The following is a 23,267-nucleotide window of genomic DNA, read 5'->3' as shown; positions in this document are numbered from 1 at the left end:
TGTGAACAAAAAGTGCATATAACCATAAGTAACTGCACTTAACACTAGCATGCCAATCATGTTTCACAATATCCAGAACTAATAGGTCTAAAGTTCAGGGGTGCATATCACAGAAAGTGCATGCATTTAATGCTCCATGTGCACATCCCTGTTGCAGAGCACACACGTTATGACATGTAATTGTAGACACAATGTATAAAAAGTTCATTGCAACCGTTCACTCCCACACAGCTTATGCCACTTCAGTCCCAAGTTTAGGTGTATATATCATCGTCAAGATATACATCCATATCAAGCGTGCATGAAGCTGCACTTTTAACACATTCTACCATTAAGGTGTGCGCATCACCGATGAGCAACTGCAAAAATACCAGTCCCTCAAACTGATGAGCTTAGAGAGCACTGTCCTCTACGATTGCTGCTCAATACAATTATGCACCTGTAAAAAGCAGGGCAGGGAATGCTGCCTATCATTTCCCGGCACTTGCCGGCTTCAAAAACGTCAGCTTCGCAGAAACACAATCACAGTCCTTCCAAGGGACCAAATTGGCCGCTTCACACAGGTGTATTTCCATCATGTGAAAAGTGCAGCAAATGTTAGGTTATGTTAAACTAGGTTTTATATAGCGCACGGCTACTCAAAGAGTGTCCTGGCGCTTTAATTTGCACACCGGTCTCATAACATAACAAGAAAGAAACAGATAAAAGACAGAAAAACCATAAAAAAGCCCAAGAAAAAACTAAGAAGTAAAAAGCCAGGTTTTGAGCCCCTTCCTAAAAGCCAACAAGTTTGAAGTACTTACTTGAAGTACAAATGGAACGGCACTTTTATCTCTCCGCATATACATCCAAAATGGCCACCAAACTGGCGCGACCGCCAACGTCACCGGCTGCAGGACTACAGTGACAGAACAGCGAACTTGCTTACTCGGAAAATGACCAAGATGGCGCACATGGTAACGTGACATGTCGACTGGAATGCTTGGCTAGTTTGCTCAGCAAATACAACCAAGATGGTCGCCAAGCAGCGACGTGACACGTACAACTTTAACTGCCAGGCTGCAGTGTTTGGAAACATTAAAGAGGATCACCGGCTCGTCATTTTCTTCCCAAAGGGGAAACACAATGATTGGGGAATTGAGAAGATACAACATGCAGGAGGAATTTCTAATGACACCATTAACACCACAGCCAAACCTGAGACCACACAGGAAGGCCAGAGAGGCAAATAGAGCTTTCCATGACGTTTTGCCAGAAGTAACTATTGCTTTACAAAAACCCTGCAGGGGCTTTAGCACCCAGTTTCTTTCCACCTTTGGAATTACCGCTGCATCCTAGTAACACTGCACTGGTCTGGCGCCACAGACCTGATCTTGTGGCTTGAACTCAGGTTGACCTTTGTTCTGTAGCAAAGGCAGCTGCACTGTTTCATTATTGTGGGAGCCAGGGATGGGGGCTGGTCTGTGGTCCTGCTTACAGTTTTATGGTGTACATGACTGACATGTCGATCATGACGTACGGTCAGTGCTTGCACTGAGGGTTTATAGATATTTTTTTGGGAGCACCATAGGCGGAGGTTCTGCACATGTTCTGCGGTAGTCAAAGGTACATGGGTTCAAGTTAGGCAGACACTCTGTGATGGGGCCCGTGCACCGGCTGAGGTCCCAGTAGAAGTGGTGGAGAGGCTGAGGCTGCAACAATCTATTGCAGTGTGGATGTGGCATTGGTGGGCTGAGGGACTGAAGGCATTGTTTTCTGGTTGCTGTGGACGACTCATCGCCCAATTTCCTAGAGACATCGTTTTGTGGCATGAAGGTGTTGCGGACGTTTTTGGGCAGCGTTAGTGAGGATGGTGCACTGTACTATTGGTCGAATACTGTACAATCTGCATATCTTGGGAGTCCTGCAGTGGTTTGTATTGTAGACGGTGCATGGGTTGAAATTCTGCACAAACTGTTTTGTGAGGTGGACAAGGCAAAATGTTTTGTGGTGTGGATTGCCTGCGGTCCTGCAGACGCAGTATGATGTGGTTAGGCCTTACTTCGACTCCTGCATTACCCAAACAGTTATACAGACTTATAATGTAAATGTATTTATATGTTTATCCTAAAAACTGTTTGAAAAATTAAATATAGCTTTCCATGACATTTTGACAGAAGTAACTATTGCATACAAAAAACCTGCAGGGGCTTTAGCATTGGTCTGCATTTGGATATTCTAATTTCTTTTAATGGGATGTTATTCACGCTTTAGCTGTGCGTCAGAGGAGTACTAAAGCTAGCTTCAGAAAGATAGAGCTTTAAAAGGTTGTTTGAGCCAGCAGCGGTGAGGGGGCTGCAAGGGAAGCGCGTGTCTGGCTCTGCGTGGGTGGGGAGCTGCGTGGGAGAGCAGCCTGCGTGGGTGTTGGTTCGTGTTGTTCAGGGGAATGTCTGAGACTAACGCATTGGTTCGGTCTATAGAAAGAGTAGAGGGGGCGGAAGATGCACCAGCGGGGTAAGGGGGGCGGGAAGAGAAAGGTTCATTGGGAAATGTTCTGCAATGCGAAGAATAAGAAAAAAAATTGGATACCAAAGCTCACAGAGATTTGTTTTTGTTAATTTGTTTTGGAAGTGTTCTAATACGAGGAAATGGTCGCAACAAGTGGCGTTTATAAGAATGATCCTTCAAACTCGCCAAATTAACATTTGAAGATACACTTCAATGGAAGCAAGCCACTCAGAATACCACGACAAAGTACGTACAACAAGCTGCCACCTAACTTTCATGAAGGCACGACACTCCCATCAAAGATAAGCCTCTACATTACTCGCAAAGCTTGCTATGGACACTGTTCATCGGGGAATTTAATACATCACCCAAACTATAAGTAGATGAACCAATCCGGCAAGACCGTAGCACACTGCCAAGATGGTGCATCAATGTCCGACGCTCCCAAAGTTGGGGCTTTTTTTTAGTAATCGGTCCTTTTCATTCAAGGCCATTCTCTTGGTGTCATGCAAGCAACCGTGTACACTCTGACAGATTTCTGCCATTTTGTCAGTCCCGCCTTTAATTTGTATTAGCCTACCACCCAAAACAGAACAACTACATTTTATAGTCGGGACATAAAATTTCCAAGTCTACCTTAAAATATTCCCCTAAAATGATTTCAAAATTCAGTTCAGTGGCACTACAGCCGACTACCTCTGAACTCCTACTGAGTCATCAGTACTGTTCTTCTGAACAAATGCCTCATATTTTACAACTTTCCTATCAAAAGGAGTCTTTTGCAGGGAATTTTTACAATGAAATACTACTCATCTTGTTTGTTTTGGTACTCCTTTCCCATACTTGATCTAATCATAGTGGGTGCATAACAGGCACCTTTGTTGACAATTGTCAAGGATTGAACTAGCATGGTTACTGATGTCAAATGAAGCAACCATTTTAAACATATACTCTTGTGGCTTAGATACATGTACCTGTGCTGGATACAAAATAGGTCACAAGTATTGGTTATGCCATGATTACGTCAGCAAGTAAGTAAGTGGTAGCTAGATTTGTACGCAGGATTTTCGTGTTACTTACCCTTGGTTTAGTTTTCTGCACAAATAGCAGCACTGCTACTTTACATATAGGTATGTGAATGGGAGAGGTTGCTCAAAAGGTTTCTTTGCAATGGTTTCTCTCCTGAATTGGACAAGGAAATTTCTGTCTCAAAAGTTTTGGTCCCAGGAACAAGATACTTTCAACATTACAAGCAACCTTCAAGAAAGCACACTGTATGATCGAGAAGGTCAACGTTTTATAATATGATAGAAATCTGTGACATACTCAAACTTCTCAGATGTAGTTGAGAAAGTGTAGAGGGGACTGCTGTATAAAACAATCATGGATGTAAACATTCCTTTAAGACTATTTATTAGGCATTTGTTTTCTAAACCACAAATGTCAATAATATCTTTTCTGCTTGCCTTACCTGCCAATCTTACTGACTTGTTACAGTCAGATATGGTATACTGGAACACTTTCAAAAAGAAATCTCTTCAGAAAATGTATATTTTGACACAGCTGCATTATCTCAACTAAGTTATAGAAATGGGAGGAATTAGACTGAGTATCCTCAAAACAGCAATGCTTTTTAAAAGGACAATCTACCGGCAATGAGGCCAAACTGCACAACAGGTAACCCAACATCTGCCACAAGACCCCGTAATGAAAGGGGGTCTCAGGACATATTTAAGGGGGTGCAGGATCCTGAATCCAAACTACTGTCACTGCCGGGGGAGGGCCAGGAGTTAAGGATGTGAATAATAATCCCCATGATGCAGAACTAGGACTACAAGTAACTTCCTTCTCAGTCAAGTGATTTTCATTATGCCCCTAAACATATAGTATAGCAGAATAATACCACACGAAAAGGGTCAATAGATCGCAATAAAACCGGTTTGAAAACAATCAACAATGGCATTTACAAAAAATCATGCATCGCATGGCCCATGTATCGGATGATCCATATGGGTGTCTACATTTCAAACAACTGAAAGTACAGAAAAAGTCTTTACCCGTATTCAATCACAAAAGCGCTATAAAGTTGCCAATGAATGTACTCCCCCCCCCCCCCCCCCAAGCTGGCCGAGGAACAAAAGCAAGCAATAATCATGAATTCAAAAATTATCAAAAATGTATTTTAAAGTCAATCCATATGGGTATATCCCTACAAACCATTCATTCAAACATGTCTAAATTTAGAAACCTGTGTCTAGAAAAGGGATGGACAGACTGCCTTATCACTTTATTTGTGCAATGTCTAAATGGGAACATTACCTAGAAACCCGATAATGCCAGGTTATCCCTCGTGGCCTTCCTTGAGCACAGCTTTAACCCCTTCCTTGCGGGGCTAATTCCCCCGCGGTGAAGGGGGGTGCGCAAAGCTCGTCACGCAGCACGGTGGCGCTGTGCTCATGACTAGCTGTACTTGTCATGGACACACCTGTTTCTTTAGAACGCTCAGCACAGCGGGGGAATTAGCCCCGCGTGCGAGCGTTGCAGCCATTATGACGAGCTCAGCTCATCATGAGCATGGGAGGGGTTAAAAATGAACATATCCATCAAGTAATAGATGGTAACTAGACCCATTTAAAGAGAGCCATACTTGTCATTATTTTGCTATTTAGAGGTCTCTCTTGTAGACCGTAACACAACATCCCTTTAACACCCAACCTTTGTAGAGATTTCTCAACTTGAGGGGTTTGTTTTTTTAACAAAATGAGAAGGGTTATTATTTTGTATACTTGAAAATCGTGAACCACTTTTGGAAGGAAAGACGTCGTACTCCTAACAATACCAGAAAAATCGTTCGCTTGTATTTTGCTTAACAGAATAGGGGGCAAGAGTTTTTCCAGAAAATATTACATGAGCCCAAAGGTAAAGACCTAAGGTGTGGAAATGTTTGTGCACAAGTGCCAGAGATCTTTTTCCAAAACCAATGTGCCTTTGATCCAGAAAACTATATATTTTTTTCAGCATATTCAAGTCAAGCGTTGGTCAATCACACTTCCATCAGCATTCTGACATGACCCGAAACACGCACTTTCTTCTTTGCCAATGTAAGCATTGTGTTACTCTCCTCGGAAGGGCTCACCAGGGAGGGGATAACGATGTAGCTAGCCTTCTCTGAAAAACCCAATCCTGTTCCATATACTCCCAGGTTTGCCAAATTACAGCTTCACATTTACTCCCACTCTTCACAGTACCACCAGCCTGTGTAATACAGATTGTCATCACATAGAACATGGGCCACAATTCTTTACCTACTGTGCCATCATGGCGTTGATTAATGAGCAAGTCTAGTTGGCTTTGTATCTGGTTCTCTTTTGTAGTAGTGGCTGGATGTAGTGCTTTATTTTCGAAACAGAACATTTTTTTATGAATGTAATTCTCATGCTCTACTCTTTTCTGAACTTTGAGACCTACACTAGGCTCCGAGCCTTTCAAACTTGGAAGGTGTTTGGCGGGACCTCTCCTATGTCCATAGTACCTTTCAGCGTGCCACACGTTTTACTTCAACACCTAGAACTTGGGGGCTTCTTCAAGGATTAATCAGTTGAATTCTGCAGCTCAGAGGACGTTCTATTGTCGGGGGAGAGGTGTCGAGTGCATTTGTTTAAAAAGGGATTCTTATCTGGTTTAACTTGAGCAGGAAGCTATTTCTTAATGTAAAACTCTGCCTCCTTGAGAATTTCAGGAGCTCAAGATCGCTTTTCTTTTTTTGCGTCAAGTTTTTGTTTTTTTAAAGCAACTTCATTTCACTTTTATTGGGTGCAGGTCATCAAAGCATTTTAAACAGCCATGATGGAAAACAAAAAATCGAAAAAAGATTAAGGAGCTAGGCTGTGTGGTCACAGGCATTTGAAAAAAGCTGTGATCCCAACGATTGTTGGAAGCATCCCCTGGCGCTTCACTCATATGTGGTTAGAATACTCCATCTGAGTTAGTTTAAGAAAATAATTCATACTGGTTTTTCATGAATAAAGTCTTTATATATTCATCAATTTAAATATCTTTTCCAAACAGTTCATTTGTATAATTCGTTGTACCAGAATGTTTCATGTTTATATGTGTCTTGGATAATGCACAAATGCTTGAATAGCCTTTTTTGTCTTGCTTCTAGTTTCATGTCCCAGATGAAGGGCTTTCCAGCCCAAAATGCATTGGACTAAATTAGTGTTTATTTTCATACAAAAACAACGAATTATACAAATGAACTGTTTGGAAAAGTCCACCCTGCCAAGAATTTAGGCCCCATTGAAAAATATGCTGAACTCCTCTTGGTGGAATTTCCAAACAGCGGGACACTTTCAGCATCGCAGGCACGTTGTCTGCTTTACATCAATAAGCAACACCGTGCAGGCGGGACCGACTAGGGCTTTCTTATTTAAGACTCCTGCTGGGCCCATAACAAAAGTCGAATTTGAGGGGTAATCAAGCCTCCTTTTATTCGAGTTTCTTGGCTGGGAGCAGTCAGGAGTATCACACCTGATGCAAATGAAGCAGATGGGAAACAAAGGCTCACACCTTGTTAGCACTTCACACATACTTAAGAGAGGCAGCTTTTCACTTTGTTCAGTACCTGTTTAGGTGATATGCATGCACTGTAAGAATGTCAGGTTTGTTGGTCTTTCCCAGTATTTACACAAAGCAAATTGCATTTCTATAGAGCTTACTCTCCCTTGAGGAGGCGTTGAAATAATTTAAGTACCACTGTTTTTTCTTGTATAGCCCTACTTATCTCAATGCAGGGTGTCAGAGCGCTTTACATCAACACGTGCATATTACATGTACAATACATTATATACGTTTGTAAATAAATGTGCAGGATGTGTTACAAAAAACTGGGGGATTGAAAGGTGTATAAGACACAGATCATCTTCCGTAGCTTACTGTGCTATTATCCTTGCAATGCGCTCAAACATACACATGATAGACCTGCTAAACATATATGTGTAAACTTATATGTGAGGGCTTTAGATCGGATGTCACTTCTTGTGATGCCACTTCCTGTAAAGTCGTGGCTTGTGATGTCACTATCTATGTTGTTAATTACTGTGATGTCATTTGTGATGTTATGTGCCGTGATGTCGTGAACCGTGATGTCACTTGCATACTGCCTAGCTAGGTTAGTCCCCCACCTCTATTCTTAGGACTTGTGCCCTGCACTAACTTAATACCCTTCACTAGTTTAGCAAGAATCTTTGTGGTGCACTCATAAGAATATTGTCAACCCAACAGGATCAGATGGGGGTGGAGGGGCTTAAAACCCTACTCGAGCAGTAACCACAATTCTGGACAGAATGGCAAACAAGCAAACCCTAAATTTACCAGTGCTCAACCCCTCTGATAGCTTGGCACAAAAACAGGCAGGCTTAACTATGAGACGATGCGTAAAGTATTTTTGCAGCACTTCAAACAGTAATTAACAGAAGAAAAATCTCACCAATCTAGGAAAGTAGAGTACATTTAATAAAATATTTAACACCAAAACAATAAAAATCCAATCAGTGACACTGAGATATGCAACTTAGAAAATGTAGGAAATAGATGTGCCTAAAAAGCACAACTGTGGAAATCTGGTCGCACCAGACAGGGACAAAGTCACACGTTCAGGGTGACCATGATGGAGGATGGGCCAGATACAGGCACTAAGCTAGGCCTGCTGAACAAAATACTACAAATTGTAGTGTTCAAGGATTAAAGGATCTTGCGTCACGCAGCGGCAGTTTCAAACAAGCAGCGGGCTATGACGAGAGGACCTGCGTAGAAGATGAGCTGAACATAGACTTTCGATGTGAGGTCCTTCGCTGAAGATGCCTCACATAGCAGCAGTCCAGATGAAGCTGGCCAGAGTGCTGGCAATGCCAGGGCCTGCGTCATGGGTATTGCGCGCAGTGGCGGTGCTGAGGAGCTGTGAAAAGGTACTACCATGGAGAAGCGTCACACAGCGGCGGTTCTAATATGGAGATGTGCTGCACGTAGTCAGTTCTACTCAAAAGCGCACAGCTGTGCTGGCTGAGCACCTTTAGGACTATTTCCAATGGTTCAGGACAGGGCTGGCATAATTAGGTGGATGGCTGGCAGGGAGAGGGGGAGGTGGGGGGGGGGGGGTGGGGGACGGGGGTAAGACTCAGAACAGAGCCTGGGTGCTTGGTTCAAGGTGGTTGGAGCTTTGTCTGTCCCTCAGGATCTAATCAGGAGGCCATTCAATTAGCCTTTGGAGCCACTCTGGCAGGCCATTTTCCAGCAGTGCAGCACAGCAGTTTTGAGTCTTCCACAGGTCCAAAGGTGAACTGAAGAGTTGGGCCTAAGGTCCAATATTTACACCTGGTGCCAACTCTGAAGTAGGAGAAAGTTCTGGAGGTTTTCGCTCCCAGAGGAAATGTTTGTAATTTCCTGCCTCCCTGCCCTGGCTTGTTAGGGGGCACAAATGACTAGTGTAAAACCCTTTGTTAATGTGCTGAGGCAGAACTTCTGTGATGTGTTTGCAGGGTAGGTGACAACTCCTCCCGCGTATCAAGTCAGAGATTGCCCATCCTGCCAACACCTATGGGGAAGCGATACACAAACTGCCACCTACACCTACTTATGTGACCCAGGATTAGGCAACAAATGGTTGGGGCAAGAAATTGCTATCTTTCTAAAAGTGAATCGCCAACAAATGATAGACGGAATGCGGAGTACAGCAAACATTCACCCCCAGTCAAGAGAGCTGCATTAAATCGCTCAATACGCCACCCAAGTTTGGAGCCATCCATATGCAAATCAATCTGGACCCTGCACCTCATGGGAACAGTCCAGCCCGAACTGCCAAGTCGGGTCCTCACTGGACCAGAAACAAGCATCCCGGGCCCAGTTTAGGGGTTTCACCCTCATCAGCACAGGCTAGCGTAAATCCAGTGGCGCAGCGAGCAAGGGACCCACGTCTGGGCATACCCATCCCCGTTAGGGCAAAAAGTGCCACAGCAACAAATGGACAGAATGCGGAGTAAATCAAACATTCACCCCTGTCAACAGATCTGGGTTAAATCCATTATTCTTTTCCTCACTACATCATCCCAGTATGGAGCCAGCCATATGTAAATCAGTCTTGACCTGGCTTCTCCTGTTGCCCCTCCACTTTATGCCCTATGTGGGATGGGTATGTCTATAAGTGGATCCCTTGATAGCTGTGCCACTGGATTCCAGCTGATTAGGAGTGTTACCCTCAAAACCAGTCCAAGGATGTTTGTTTCCAGTCCAGGAAGGACCTGGCAAAGGCAGTGTGGGCCGGACTGATCCCATGAGCAGGGTCAAAACTGATTTACATATAGCGGGGTGGGACGTGACCTTCCCCTGGAGACCACCACCTACCGGGACAAAACTACTTTTAAAACAAAAGAGGTAGGGGAACCGTGCAGCCCACCCCTTCCAGGCCATATGAAGCCCTGAGAACCACGCCTCCCCGGAACAACTACTTAATTTTAAAAAAAGAGGGAGGGGGTCGTGCTGCCCCCTCCCGGGTCATATACGGCCCTGGGGACCACCATCTCCACAGGGATGTACTGTGCAGAACAAAGGAAGGAGGCCAAACTGCCGCCCTTCTGGAGCAATATATAGTGCCAATGGCCCAGGGTTGGCTCCTGCTATTTCGGGAGCTAGCAGTTTGCTTTTGCTTGGCAGGAGCTGTGACAGCTCCCACCAAGCAAAAGCAAAAACACGGCTTCCAGCGAGCGGGAGAGGGAAAGAGATGACACTATTGGTCCTGCACGCAGGAAACTTCAGTTCCAGCAGGTCCCTGGGTGCCAGAGCAATGCCAGCTCCCACAAGAGGCAGGGGAGCCAGCTGGGGCTGCGGGGGCCTTGAGGATACCCCAGCGGTCGCCAACATGCACATAGGATGCCCTGGGTGGGCTCCAGAGCACCCAGGGAGACATGGCTGGAACCTAGGGGTTTTAGGTCCTCGGGCCGAAATCAGTCATGCAGCTACACTCACCTATTATGGGCTCCCTCCCCTATTAATTTTTGGCCGGACCCTGGAAGAAAGGGTCTGTGGGGCCGCTCTGGCCCTGATGCTCATTTTGCAGAAATTAAACCTCATCAGGAAGCACATACAAATATAAACATAGCAGGTACAACGGCTGAAGCTGCACTTCTGTAAAGGACAAACGTTCCGAACTCCTGGGCTTGGCAAAGGGAAAGTGTGTGCTTTCTCAGCAATTCCATATTGACAGACGATCTGAAATGCTTCGTCATTGTTCTACTGGAGTGTAATCTATAGTGTGTGACACGTGCGTTCTTTCTGGTCATTACCAGGTGAGAGCAGAGTCCATGGTTCACACTTTAATAGGCTATTCGTTTTCAAATGTACAAATCACTTGGAAGCTTTGCTGTTTGGCCTCACCCACCTACGTAGTATGCAACCGTCTTCCTGCCTTTTGCCAGTATGATGGACAGCTTAACGAGCGACTCACCCCCACAACCACTCACATACAGTCACTCACTTCAAAATATATGTTAGAAGTGATATCACTCATTAGTAGTACACCTACAATACAAATGTAAGTTTTGTAGTAGCTTAGTATATATATATATATATATATATATATATATATATATATGTGTGTGTGTAATACTTACACTCACTGGATGATGTCATGAGTGATTTAACATGTGAGGTCAATAGCAGTGAATTGCAGGGCGTAAGTTATAGTTAGCTCAGCTACCTAGAACTGCAGAATTTCTATGGTTTTGTACAAGTGAAATGTGAGCCTAACTATAACGTCCCAGTAACGTGTGTATATGTGTGTATATATATATATATATATATATATATATATATATATATATATATATATAGTGTCATTTACATTTTTCTACTGTCCACTTCAGTTCTGACAATTAATGGGGCGAGTCAGTCCACTGCAGCCACCGACTCATCTTTTTTTTAATAGCGTTTTATATAGCGCAAACTAGACCCAAATTGGGTATCAGAGCGCTTTACATGAGCACCAATTTTTGTTAGGCACGGGGAGATTTAGTGTTCTGCCCAGAATCACAGGTTGTTGAGAGTCGTTGCTGAGACTCGAACCCGGTTCCCCAGCTTCAAGGTCGACGCTCTAGTCGTAAGGCTACGAGGGACGTCATTCTGCTCTCTAACAGGGAGAACATACATTCATTAAGAAGCTCACTTGAGTGTCAAGGACTCCTCTGGAATGTATGCCTTTAAAGACCCAAAAACAAATCTTTTGCTTTAGACCAATGTATTTTTTAATATACTGGTGAGGGCCAGGCAGCTCCCTGAAGAAAGTTTTACCAAAACTACGACAAAGCAAGTATTAGCAACGTTGGTAGCCAACGTCAGACCGAATGATTTTAACTCTTCAGGGCTATTCCCCTTAGATTTAAATTTCGAACTGGCAGAGATTGAAGTGTTCAGGAGGTAAAGCCCCAGGACCAGATGGGGTACCGGCTGACATTTTCAAATCCAACGAGGTATTATGGGCCCCTCTCCTGACCAACGTGTTAAACTGCTCTAATAATTGTGGCTTTCTAAAAACCTGGCAGGAGGCAATAGTAATCCCCATATTTAAAAAGCGTGCTGTCAAGATCCCAAATGCTATAGCAATGGCCCATATCGTTATTAGATTCACTAATGAAATTGGCAGGCAGAGTGATTCTAAACAGGTTACACCTATGGGCGGCTGATACTGGTGCGCTCTCCATTTATCAATATGGATTCAAAGATGGCCTGGGCACGGTAGAGCAGGGCCTAAACCTAGCCATTTTAATTGGCAAACTTGTGGTGGTTAAAGGGGGGTAAACTGTTCATGACTTTTGGCGATCTCAGCTCTGCCTTCGATTGAGTCAGTCATCAAAGGTTATGGGAAACACTTCTACATTTAAAAATTGACCCCACTATCATAGGTTTTATAAGGGAACTTTATCGCGGGTCGGGTGCAGGAGTCAGTTTTGGACTGAAAGGTGAATGTACCGCAAAATTCCCAATTAAAAAGGGCGTACGACAGGGATGCATATTGGCACCTTTTTTATTTAATTTATACATCAACAATATAGCATCCCACCTGCTGGATATTAGGCAGGACTACCCACAAGTCGAAGGCGGCCAGTCCCAATCCTCCTTTATGCGGATGACACGGTCATTATGTTGCACACGCAATTGGGACTTCAGAGAGCGTTAGATTCCTTTGCTGAGTTTATGGGTGTGAGGGGTCTAAAAATCAATAGTAGTAAAACCTATAGAATGCCCTGTCCAAGAAAAAGAAAGGTTAACTGCAGTATATTCCTTGCGGGGGGAAAAGAGCAACTCTACCAAAACTTTTTCCTACTTGGGCATCGTTTTTGATAACAATTGGAAGTGGGCTTCAGCTGCAAATGGCAGGAAATTAGCCTTCGCCCGAGCTATCGGTGCCGCAAGGAATTTTGCAATAAAATTAGGAGGCAGAACCATAGCTGTCCTCACGGACATCTATAATGCCAAATGCGTGTCCACAGCAATTTACGGAGCAGGCATATGGGGTATCACAGAGACCAGCAAGATTCAGGCGTGTGAAAACGCCTTTCTACGGTATCTGCTGGCTGTCCCAAAGTCAACTGCCACTAATGTCTATCACAAAGAGTTGGGCATAGTATATGTGTCTGAACTTATTAAGGTGAGCCCTGTACTGCTGTGGCACAGGGTCTGGGTCTCATAAGACAGGGCTGAACAGGGACATTATCAGCGACTGCATGAGCCACCGGGGGCATTTGAGTGTAGAATGGATAAACTACGTTAGACGTTTTCTAACAGCCATTGGACATCGGGATTACTTCGACAACCCAGGTAATATGGTGGGTGTGTCTAGAAGGAAACTTAAGGAGATGTGTCTTTCATACCTGGAATATTCCAGGTGGCAAATGGAGAGCAAGAAAAAATCTGTTGTACACAACCATATGTTAATGGGCAATGGCCTCCATTGCCCATTAACATATGGTTGTGTAGCTATCCGTCACCTTAAACTGTTTTACCTGGAGGATCCTAACTCGTTTCAGGGTGGACAGCTTTTTTAGATTGGTGACTTTCCCTGAGACGAACACCTGGATAGATCCCTTGTCTTTTTGTCCCTGTGACGATGTATCGTAACAATCAAATATACATTGTATTATGTTTTGTAAATTCTATGCCGCAATTAGGAAAAGGTATATGCTTGGCTTGCTTAGACACTGGGGCCTACGACAGTGCAGACCGGCTTTGTTGCGACTGCAAATGATGGAGGATGAGCTTACTCTCTTTAGTATTTCAGCGTTTCTTAGATCTCTTATGAGATGCAGACTATCTATGAATCATAGTGTTTAATGTCAGTCATAGATAAGTGGCATTTCGGGTTTTTAAGAACTGCTTTGTTTTTATTATGTTTTATCTATATCACAGATGTATACACAAATTTTAGAAGAATGATGAATTTTGTCATTGTATTTTAAAATGTGCTTTTATGGTGTTTTAAAATTGATACCGAATAAAGCTACTTTTGACTGACTGACTGACTTTGGCAGTGCTCATTTCCATTACGGCTTTGTGCGTACTTTCACATGTTGCATTCAAATGTCTTTATTAGCCATTCAAAGAAATCACAATGGTACCTGGGATTTAAAATTAAATATTATTATTATTTTTTTAATATTCCTTTCATTGGAATGCAGGGATTTTCTCAATTCAACTGAGGCCCCGCATCACTCATACTATATTCTATTTCATGCATATGTACTGCGCCCACTAATCAATCAAAGGACACCACCTTCATTTTTAGCCTCCAATTGCAAATTCCTACACATTTACATATATATTTTAATTTGACCTTTTATTTCTTTTTTTACATAAACGTTATAATCTGTTATATTATTTAACTTTCTAAGCCTGTCGCGGCCCCCCTCCCCCGAGTTAGTGTTGTGGCCCTACACGGTCCCCGGACCACAGGTTAAGAACCACTGAAAAAAGGTATTCCTAAGGTGTGGCAGCAAAGCCTGGTGTTAAACTATCCCAGCACTGAGACATTTGTTGAAGTCTACGACGTTAGGAGCCACAAGGTCAGTGCTTGTAAAAGGATTCTCAAACTGGAGGGGCTGTACATCAACAGGACAAGTGCCAGCATTGAGGTAAGACTGAAGACTGCATCAATGTGTTACAGGTTTAACATGATCTCTGAAAATCGGATCTCTGGGCACAAGTCCCAAGCCCTTTAAGCATTTCTCGGTTGTACATGTGAGTGGGTGAAGAACCAGTATCAAGCCACATGTCCATTGTATGATTTGCATGGAAGTCATGTCTGGCATACTTGTATTTGGTTGCCGAGCGACTGTTCAAAGACTATTTTACAACCTTGGAGACAGGCAAATCCGCTTGACCCCCGCGGCACCCAGATGTTAGACGGGACCGCATTGCACAGCGGTTGACGTTCTAGTTTCTCCTCCGTCCACCACTATTTCAATTGTGCAGGAGCGACCGCTCAGCGGGCGCGCCAAAGGCAAGCCCGTCTGTGCCAAAGGCAAGCCCGTCTTCGCCGGTAGGTGCCCAGAGCGTGACCAGCGCCAGAACCCCAGGTCGAATTATGTCCCAGACATACGGTAAAAAACAACCGCTCGATTCGGGAAAAGGTACATGCATACCACACAACATATCTTTGCAAAATGTACACGGGAAAGAGGCCCTTTGCTCTAAATGTTCCTTTCGGATTAATCTTGACGTTCATATGGCTTCTAGGTCTACTACTAGGATGGGGAAAGGGCTAGAAACTAGAAAGCCTGTAGATTATAGTGGCAGAGAAAAGGGGTGTAGGGACAACGACACAAATGGGATTTCTAGAGATTCCAAGGCAATACAAAAGTCATATGTGGAGTATCTTCTGATAAACGCCTGCTGTGTGGTAAAACACAAATACCAGCTGGAAGATCTAAATCAACTCTCCACCCTAGATATAGTCTTTGTAACTGAAACCTGGACAGACAGTAAATCATGCCCTGATTGGAATACTACTATACCAACAGGGTACGCTCTCCATCCGCAAGACAGGGAAAAGGCAAAGGGAGGGGTATAGCTAATATTTATCGAGACTACTTAAATGTGCGCACTGAAGTTATTACTGATCTACCGGCAGAAGCAATGCATTTCTGTGTACTTATAAACAATCTCGCGACCTTTCAAGGGATACTATTATACCGCCCACCCGGACCCAAAGCAGCTTTCTCCTAAGCACTTCTGACGCTCTTGGAGTCATGTACTGATCCTCACCTTCTTACAATTCTGGGTGACTTTAACTAGCACTTAGAACTAGGAAACAACTCGGATACAATCAAGACTGTTAGACAATCTTGAGGCTTTCAACTTAAAACAACTCATAACTGTATCTACCCACCAGGCAGGACACACGTTATATGGTATTTTTACTAGCAACTCTGATATTAAACTGACTAAAATATTATCCCTGCCGTGGACTGATCATAAGGCTATTCATTTCAACATTAAAGTTACACAGCTACACCCACGCACACAGGTACAAATTAGGCGCTGGAACAAAGTTAAAGGCAGTGACCTAGAGTCGGCTCTTGGCTACTTCCCTGCCAATTTAGAAAGGAACAATAATGAAGCTGCCTTGCAGTTCAATGGCTGGGTACTGGCAGCAGCCCAGTGCGTTGTACCTAAAAAATTGGTGACGGTAAAGAAAGCTATGATATCGTCACCTTAGTACACACCTGAGCTTAAATGCTTAAAAGTTGATTGCAGGAGAGCTGAGCGTCTCTGGAAACAAGGCTATAGTAATCGAATGAAGTCAATTTATAACCTAGCTAGTCAACAATATAAGGACGCAATTAAACTTCACCAAGAAACTATTTAATTCAGTCAATTTTCTGCCTAAACCGCAACAGGATAATGTTTTTAAGCCCGATCAAGCTATGTGTAATAAACTCGCCATCTTCTTCCAAGACAAGGTGCAAGGAATTTACAATGGCCTCCTGAGCTCTCCTGGGTTTCAGGATAAAATAAGTACAACCTATGATTTCAACTCATTGTAGACTATCGTGTTTCCAGACAGTCTCAAACGATGAAGTACAAAAACTTCTTCTCTCCATAAAAACTGTCTCACCCACAGATCCCTGTTCCCCTACCATTATGCATCAGGCCGCCCAGAAGATCGGTAATAATCTTACACCCCTTATTAATCAAGTCCTGGGAATAGGTCACTATCCAGAAATTTGGAAAAAAGCATCTATTAGACCACTATTAAAGACACCAAACCTGGACACAACCGGGCCAAAAAAACTATCGCCCTATTATTGGCCTACCAATAGTGGCGAAGAATAAGGAAAAATCACTGAACACAGGGCTGACTAAATATGTAGACGCCAACAACTTACTGGACACTTCACAACATGGTTTTCGTGCTGGTCACTCCACTGAATCAGCCCTTATCATCGCAACCGAAGAGATCCGCAGGGTGGCGGATAGGTGGGGGGGGGGTTCGTTCCTCGTCCTCCTCGTACTGTCGGCCGCATTCGACACCGTGAACCACTTGGTGTTGATGCAGTGGCTGAGGGATGTGGGGGTGGAGGCTACTGCTCTGGCCCGACTATCCTCCTTTTTGGAGGCATGAGAGCAGAGGCTGTTCTGGGATGGACTGCAATCGGAGAGCTTCCAACTCCCATGCGGGGTCCCAGGGGGATCTGCCCTTTCCCCGACAATGTTTAACATCTACGTCACCCCGTTGGCCAAACTTGTCAGGAAGCATGGTTTTGCCCTGGTCTATTATGCTGATGATTCTCAAATTGTCATCTCTATTACCAACCAGCCTGAGAACACAGCTGCCAGATTTCCTGTCTGTCTCACTGAGATTATGACCTGGATAAATCATAGCTTCCTAAAATTAACACAGGAAAAACGGAGGTGATGGAGTTGTGCCCGGCCAGCCCTTATGGAATAAGTCCTGGTGGCCAATTGAGGTTGGAAAATGTCCATGCCCGGTTACCACGGTTAAGAACCTTAGGGTCATCTTTGATGACCAATTGCACTTCGCTGCCCAGGTAAACAGTCTCTCCATCTCCTGCTTTTTTTTGTTAAAACCCCTGAGAAAAATCTTTCCATTCATCTCAAGAGACTGGTAGGGTTGCACTCTTCCCGTTTAAGTTCGACTACTGCAATGCCCTATTTTTAGGAACCGACAAGGCCCAAATCAGAAAATTACAATCCTTATAGAACGCAGCAGCGAGGCTACTTCTGGGTATACCCACAGGACAGCCAACTTCAGCAGGAATTACTTCACTACACTGGCTTCCTGTTAAACAGCATATGGAATTTAAGTCCCTATGCTTTGTGCACAAGGTAATATACGGTGGCGGTGTAGAAGACATTCGAAGACTATTCCCACCTTATATTCCTCAGCGCGCTCTTAGATCTGCTAATCTAGGTCTTATTAGGATCATAAAGACCAAACGGGCAGGGTGGGGTGGAAGGGCGATATCACAATGTGCGGCAAAGCTTTGGAATAAAATGCCTCTGGCCATGAAACTTCAACCCAATTTGCAGCTTTTCACAAAGGGTCTGAAAACATTGTTGTTCACATCTGCATAGGCTCCCGGTTAATACAGTGTGTTTTTTCAGCTCACACACAACCACGCCAAGACGCCACGGCAATCGAGCACTATATAAACATACAAACAAACATAAACATGCACAAATTCCTTTGCAATCTCCTAATATTCACTATGGTGAGCAATATTAATGGAGATAGTCTCATCTGTAAGAGACCTCTCTGAGACATGAAAGGTCACAAATAAAGGTTTTGGGGCAGGCTTTGTAGTTTTCTTTCAGTGTAAAATTTCAAGGGGATTTTTGCATCGGTTGGCGGCCAAGTTTTGTCTGCCAGGTTAATGGTATGATGTTAGGAAAGTACACTGGTAAGGAAACACACAGAATGATGCAGAAATAAGAGGCGTCTGTACCTACAGAAGGGCACTGTTTCCTAAGGATAACCTTGTCATGATGAATTGCAGGTTAGGGAGTCAGACTGGGTGGGGGGGTATAATTTTTTATAACGAAATGATAAGAAAAGCACCTCAGGATTAAGTCAAAGTTTCACAGGGCACTCCTCAGTTGATACGAAGGAGAGACAACTACCATTCTGATCCCAAAGACCAGATTTAGTCACAGGACGGGTCTTCCTCGCCAGGATCATTGAGTTGAAGTACAAACAGTGTGATCATTTACAGCAGAATGACATCTGTGCCCTCCCCAGGCATGCACTGCTTGGGCAAAGGGTGGGTAGAGTTCAGGGACAGCAGGGAAGATATCTGTGCCGGCTGCGTTTCCAGTCATCGACATCACCTGGGGTACCAGGTTGGGGACATTTGAAAGCTACTGAACCATCTTAAAACTGATGGAACGAGTACATTATACAGAGCCAGAACTATGCCTCTCTAACTCCGCATCTTACATCTGATGGTGACGCTTTTAGCTGTCAGGCTTCTTACGTTTGGATGTACCAAGTGGAGTATTTACTAGCCACTGAACCGACAGGTGTACTCAGGTACAGAAATGACGAGTGCTGTTGTGGTCTTACTTCAAGATGAATAGACCAGGTGTCTTTCCTCTGTGCTGAGTACAGGGACACCAGTCTTCCAGCTCATAGGTGGCCTAAGATGACCAGATGAGGGGGTTGATGAAGTTCATACCAAATATATTTACTGCACTTCTCTGCCCCACCTCCTTGCTTGGTTTCAACAACAATTTGACCGCTGTATGACTAGAACACACTTTTAGCTACACCCAACTCTTCTCACACAGGACACGCTTCGTATAGACACCAATGAAACTACACAAGCAGGATATGGCCTGCAACTGCCCACAACTAGGCAATCGCACTAAAATTACAAATCTGAGGCAGTTCAGTGTTAATTAACAATTATTGATAATGTAACCAATAGGAATACTCTAATCCAATGGAAGACGATGCTGCTTCCAATCACGGTAAAAGCGAACAGTCTCTGGAAGGACCACCCGAACCTACCCACCCACCCACTGCATCAGAGACAGTCTGTATTTCAAAAACTACAAAAGAGTCAGGGGAAGATAAGGCAACACTACTGTCCCCACGACGAAACATGAAGACAAAAGAAGTAGGCTGACAGTGTTAATGCAATAAGCAACAAAAGCGTGGTTGATCGTGGAGATCTAAATGTTGTAAGTCATGTGAGAACTAGGGAGTTCCAGAAGGTCATCCTTAGTGCAAGAGGATGCCTCACACACAATATTGTGTCGTGCTTCATCATAGGAATCCTCTCTCCACCCTTGTAAGATGGTACTACCAGGGCGGACTCAACCTCTGCGATGACTTTTGGCGAAAGGAGGAAGTTCTTACATAAAACAGGACAAAAGCAGGATCCAGTGCAATTAAAAATACCTTCATGTACCTCGGTTGGGGAACGTCGTTTACGACGCAACTTTTAGCACGCAGTGCTATTACAACGCGGTTTTTAAATCGCATTCTATTACAATGCATGACTCTGGGGGGCGCTCAAGGATAGGGAATACTTTTAATTTACTATCCAACACCTACCCTAGTGTCAACGGGGACTGGTGTTGGAATAGTAAATTAAAATATTCACTATCCAACACCCCTTTGTATTATGCGTTGTAAAATAATGCGTTATACAAGCCGCGTTGTTACAGCATGCGTGCTAAAAGCATGCGTTGTAACAACGTACATCCACCTCGGTTAAAACAAATATGTCAATGGACCCTACAGAGAAAAATGTCTGTAATCCATCTCACAATAGGCCAACATGCTTCTGCCCACACAGAGCCAAATAGGCCTGGGGCATTCATCAGGGCTGTCGGACCCCTACAAGAACAAAACAAGGTGTCCCCTATATCCCTACTAACTGAAGAGAGAGTACACCTAATGTGTGCCCAAGTGAATCCTACCTGGGATATTGTCATGCATAATTCATCATGTACCAAAGGTTTTAGGGGATACCATAGACTCGGTCTGGAGGAGGGGTGGTGGCCTTCGTAGTTACAAATTAATCCGAAGGACCACCACGAGGGAGCACCTACTCGTCCGCTCCCTGCCGGTTGACTTACAACATGTAGATCTTCACGATCAAACACAGTCTGTATTTCGAGACATTGCTAAGTGTACCCCTCTCCTATTAACCCCTAACCAGTAAAACATGTACCGCCACCATGTGCATGTTGCATGAAATGTACAATAACCATTACACAGTGTTTAATTTGACACTTTTGCAATTTCCAAGAGCTGTAAACGACCACCCAATTTAATCATTCTCGTATCTACTGTAAGCATGTCTCTTGCGAAGAAACTATAGCAAACTAGCTTGGATTTATGTTCAGATGAAAGCAATGGCACCCCCAACTGTTAGTAAAAGGCAATAAAACAAATATATTTTCCAAGAAAAAAAAAAACAGAGATAGAAGAAAAAAACAGGTTTTATTACAGTGCGAGTCAGCCCACACAGCACATACGGAAGCAGAACCCACAGGACACATACCTGGATCACGGAGGTAATGTTAACGTTAATCATTCTGTTCAGAGTCTGGAATGAAAATCAAAATTGAAAATAAACAATATTTTACCATGGAGCCTGATAACAAATGTTAAAGTCTTCTTGCAGATGCATGCAGTGGGTGCGACCTTCTGTCGCTAAGGCAGCAAGGGCTGGATCAAACATTTTATTAAAAGATGCCTTAGGGAAGTAGTATTTAATGCGGACCTTTTAGGAACACAGTAGATTAACAAGACTGTATGTAACCGCCAAACTCATTTCTTTTTAAAAAGCAAATATTTTGGGGGTAGATTATATTTTGAAAATGCATCAAAACTGTTTGCTCCCTTGATCAGTTTGTCACAAATATTTTCGAGTACATCAACTGCTTTCAAAGTAAAATCCCCAGTCTTGCTTCCATTTTCTGTTTGTATATTGGCATTTAGATGAAAAGCAATCTGTGACATTTATAAATGGACACAAATTATTACATTTTACACATGTACACACATTTTAACCGCATCGCTGCTGCGGCGATTTTTGCGCTGTGCAGATTTTTTCATTTTACCGCGTTACATGACGAGCTCAGCTCGTCATCAGCAGCGAAGGGGTTAATACAGGAAACAATCAGTAATTTGTGCTGAAGTTACAGCTCACTGAAGTTCCTTAGAATGCTCACCACACCAATAAATGTTTTGCATTAATAAATCACTAACACAATTCTGAACATCTTGTTCCCATGGACGAATCCCTTAGCCTAACAGCAAAGAAAGCTCTTTCCCACTACCACAAAGTGCCACTGCGAACTGGTTAGCGCTGCTGGGGGCTGTGCCTAATTTTCTAGGGGACGTTAAAAACATGAAGATGTGTTGTCCTTGACACCAAACACTATATCCTAGGGGTCGGGCGATAGGAATTCCAAACCCCTGGAAATATCTATTTCTGTGTCCTTCACTTCCAAACTCTGCTATTCGGAAGTGGCCATTGCTAGGAAAGTACCACTAGCAAGCTAGGAACTACTGCCGTGCATTGCACCGCTCCCCATATCTTCCACCTTAAAATGGAGGTGGGCGAGCCACTGAGGCCGAGCCAGAGGCCTGTCTTGAATTCAGATTAAGGTCCTCCTAGACCCTTGAGTCCAAAGCGAGCATTCTGCTGCCACACTTCTCACTATGCAATGCTCCACTTCTCTCCCCAGCCCGTCCTGCAGTAGAGGTACTGCCCAGTGCTGCCCAGTGCGGCCATTACACAGAGAGGAGGCAGTAAGGAGCAGTAGAGCCCATCTGCACAGTCTTGGCCCACAAGGGTGTAAAAACAAATGTATTTATTTTTTATTGATTTGTATAGTGCTTGAATCATCACCAAAGGGTTATCGTAGCGCTGATGCACCCCCGAAAGAAAGCTGTCACAAGGGACGAGAGCTAGAACAGAAATGCACAAGAGTTTCACAGTAAGAACTCTGTCGTACCACCAGACTTCCCTTTTATGGATGACGAGAGGTGCTAAGGGGTGGAACTCCCACATAGTTTGTTTTGCTAAATGCACATTTGCCTTTGCTCAAGTGTAGAGCGGGTCCTAAAGACCCCTCTTTGTTATGTCATGAGAAGCTGGTGGCATCATGAGTAGTACCCGGCCTTGCCTTAACTTTGACATTTTATACAGAAGGGCTTCTTTTGCCAACTAGATTGAACGTGTAATAAGGTACCTTTCTTGAGAATACAATGGATTTATGTTGCAAAGTCATCCTGTGCCCTGGGCACCCCCCAACTTTTTGCTGACTGGAACTGGTGGTAACTGACTCGGACTGACCCTGGGCTCTTTTTAACCAGGCCCAGGGCCAGTGCCAAGCCATAAGGAACACATTAGAACACAGTTAAGACACCCAACCTACACTAGGGTACACTTTAGTATGGTGGGGTACCCCTGTAGTAGGCATGACCTACCACCTAAGCCCCTAGTATGTAATAGGGCAGGGGATTGAAACTACCTAGAAGTCTCCAGTATCCTGGGGCATGCCAGTTTAGAGGCCAGCAGATTCTCTGCACCAGCATGTGTGCAGCGCTGAAGCGGGAGGTCAGTTTAAAAGCTGCACTGGTGGCCAGGACAGTTTTAAAACCTTAAATTGTGCCCAAACTCGACTTTGGGGGTAGGGGCCCTTTTTAACCTACCATGTTTTTGCATATTAGGGACCCCCAGGGTCACCCC

At 44.0% G+C, this 23,267-nt stretch overlaps 1 protein-coding gene across 1 annotated transcript in view; it reads right to left on the bottom strand.

Annotated features, from left to right (window-relative positions):
- HSD17B12 (hydroxysteroid 17-beta dehydrogenase 12) overlaps positions 1-23,267 on the bottom strand; it is a 361,745-nt gene that overhangs the window by 160,065 nt on the left and 178,413 nt on the right. Inside the window, exon 6 of the mRNA XM_086950325.1 lies at positions 21,069-21,113. Coding sequence (XP_086806451.1) covers positions 21,069-21,113 — 45 coding nt within the window. The remainder of the gene's footprint in view (positions 1-21,068; positions 21,114-23,267) is intronic.

This window comes from Lissotriton vulgaris, unplaced genomic scaffold (genome assembly GCF_964263255.1).
Source record: "Lissotriton vulgaris unplaced genomic scaffold, aLisVul1.2 SCAFFOLD_661, whole genome shotgun sequence".
Lineage (NCBI taxonomy): Eukaryota > Metazoa > Chordata > Amphibia > Caudata > Salamandridae > Lissotriton > Lissotriton vulgaris.
Note: the sequence above shows the minus strand (reverse complement) of the source record. Positions and strands in the feature narration are given on the sequence as shown.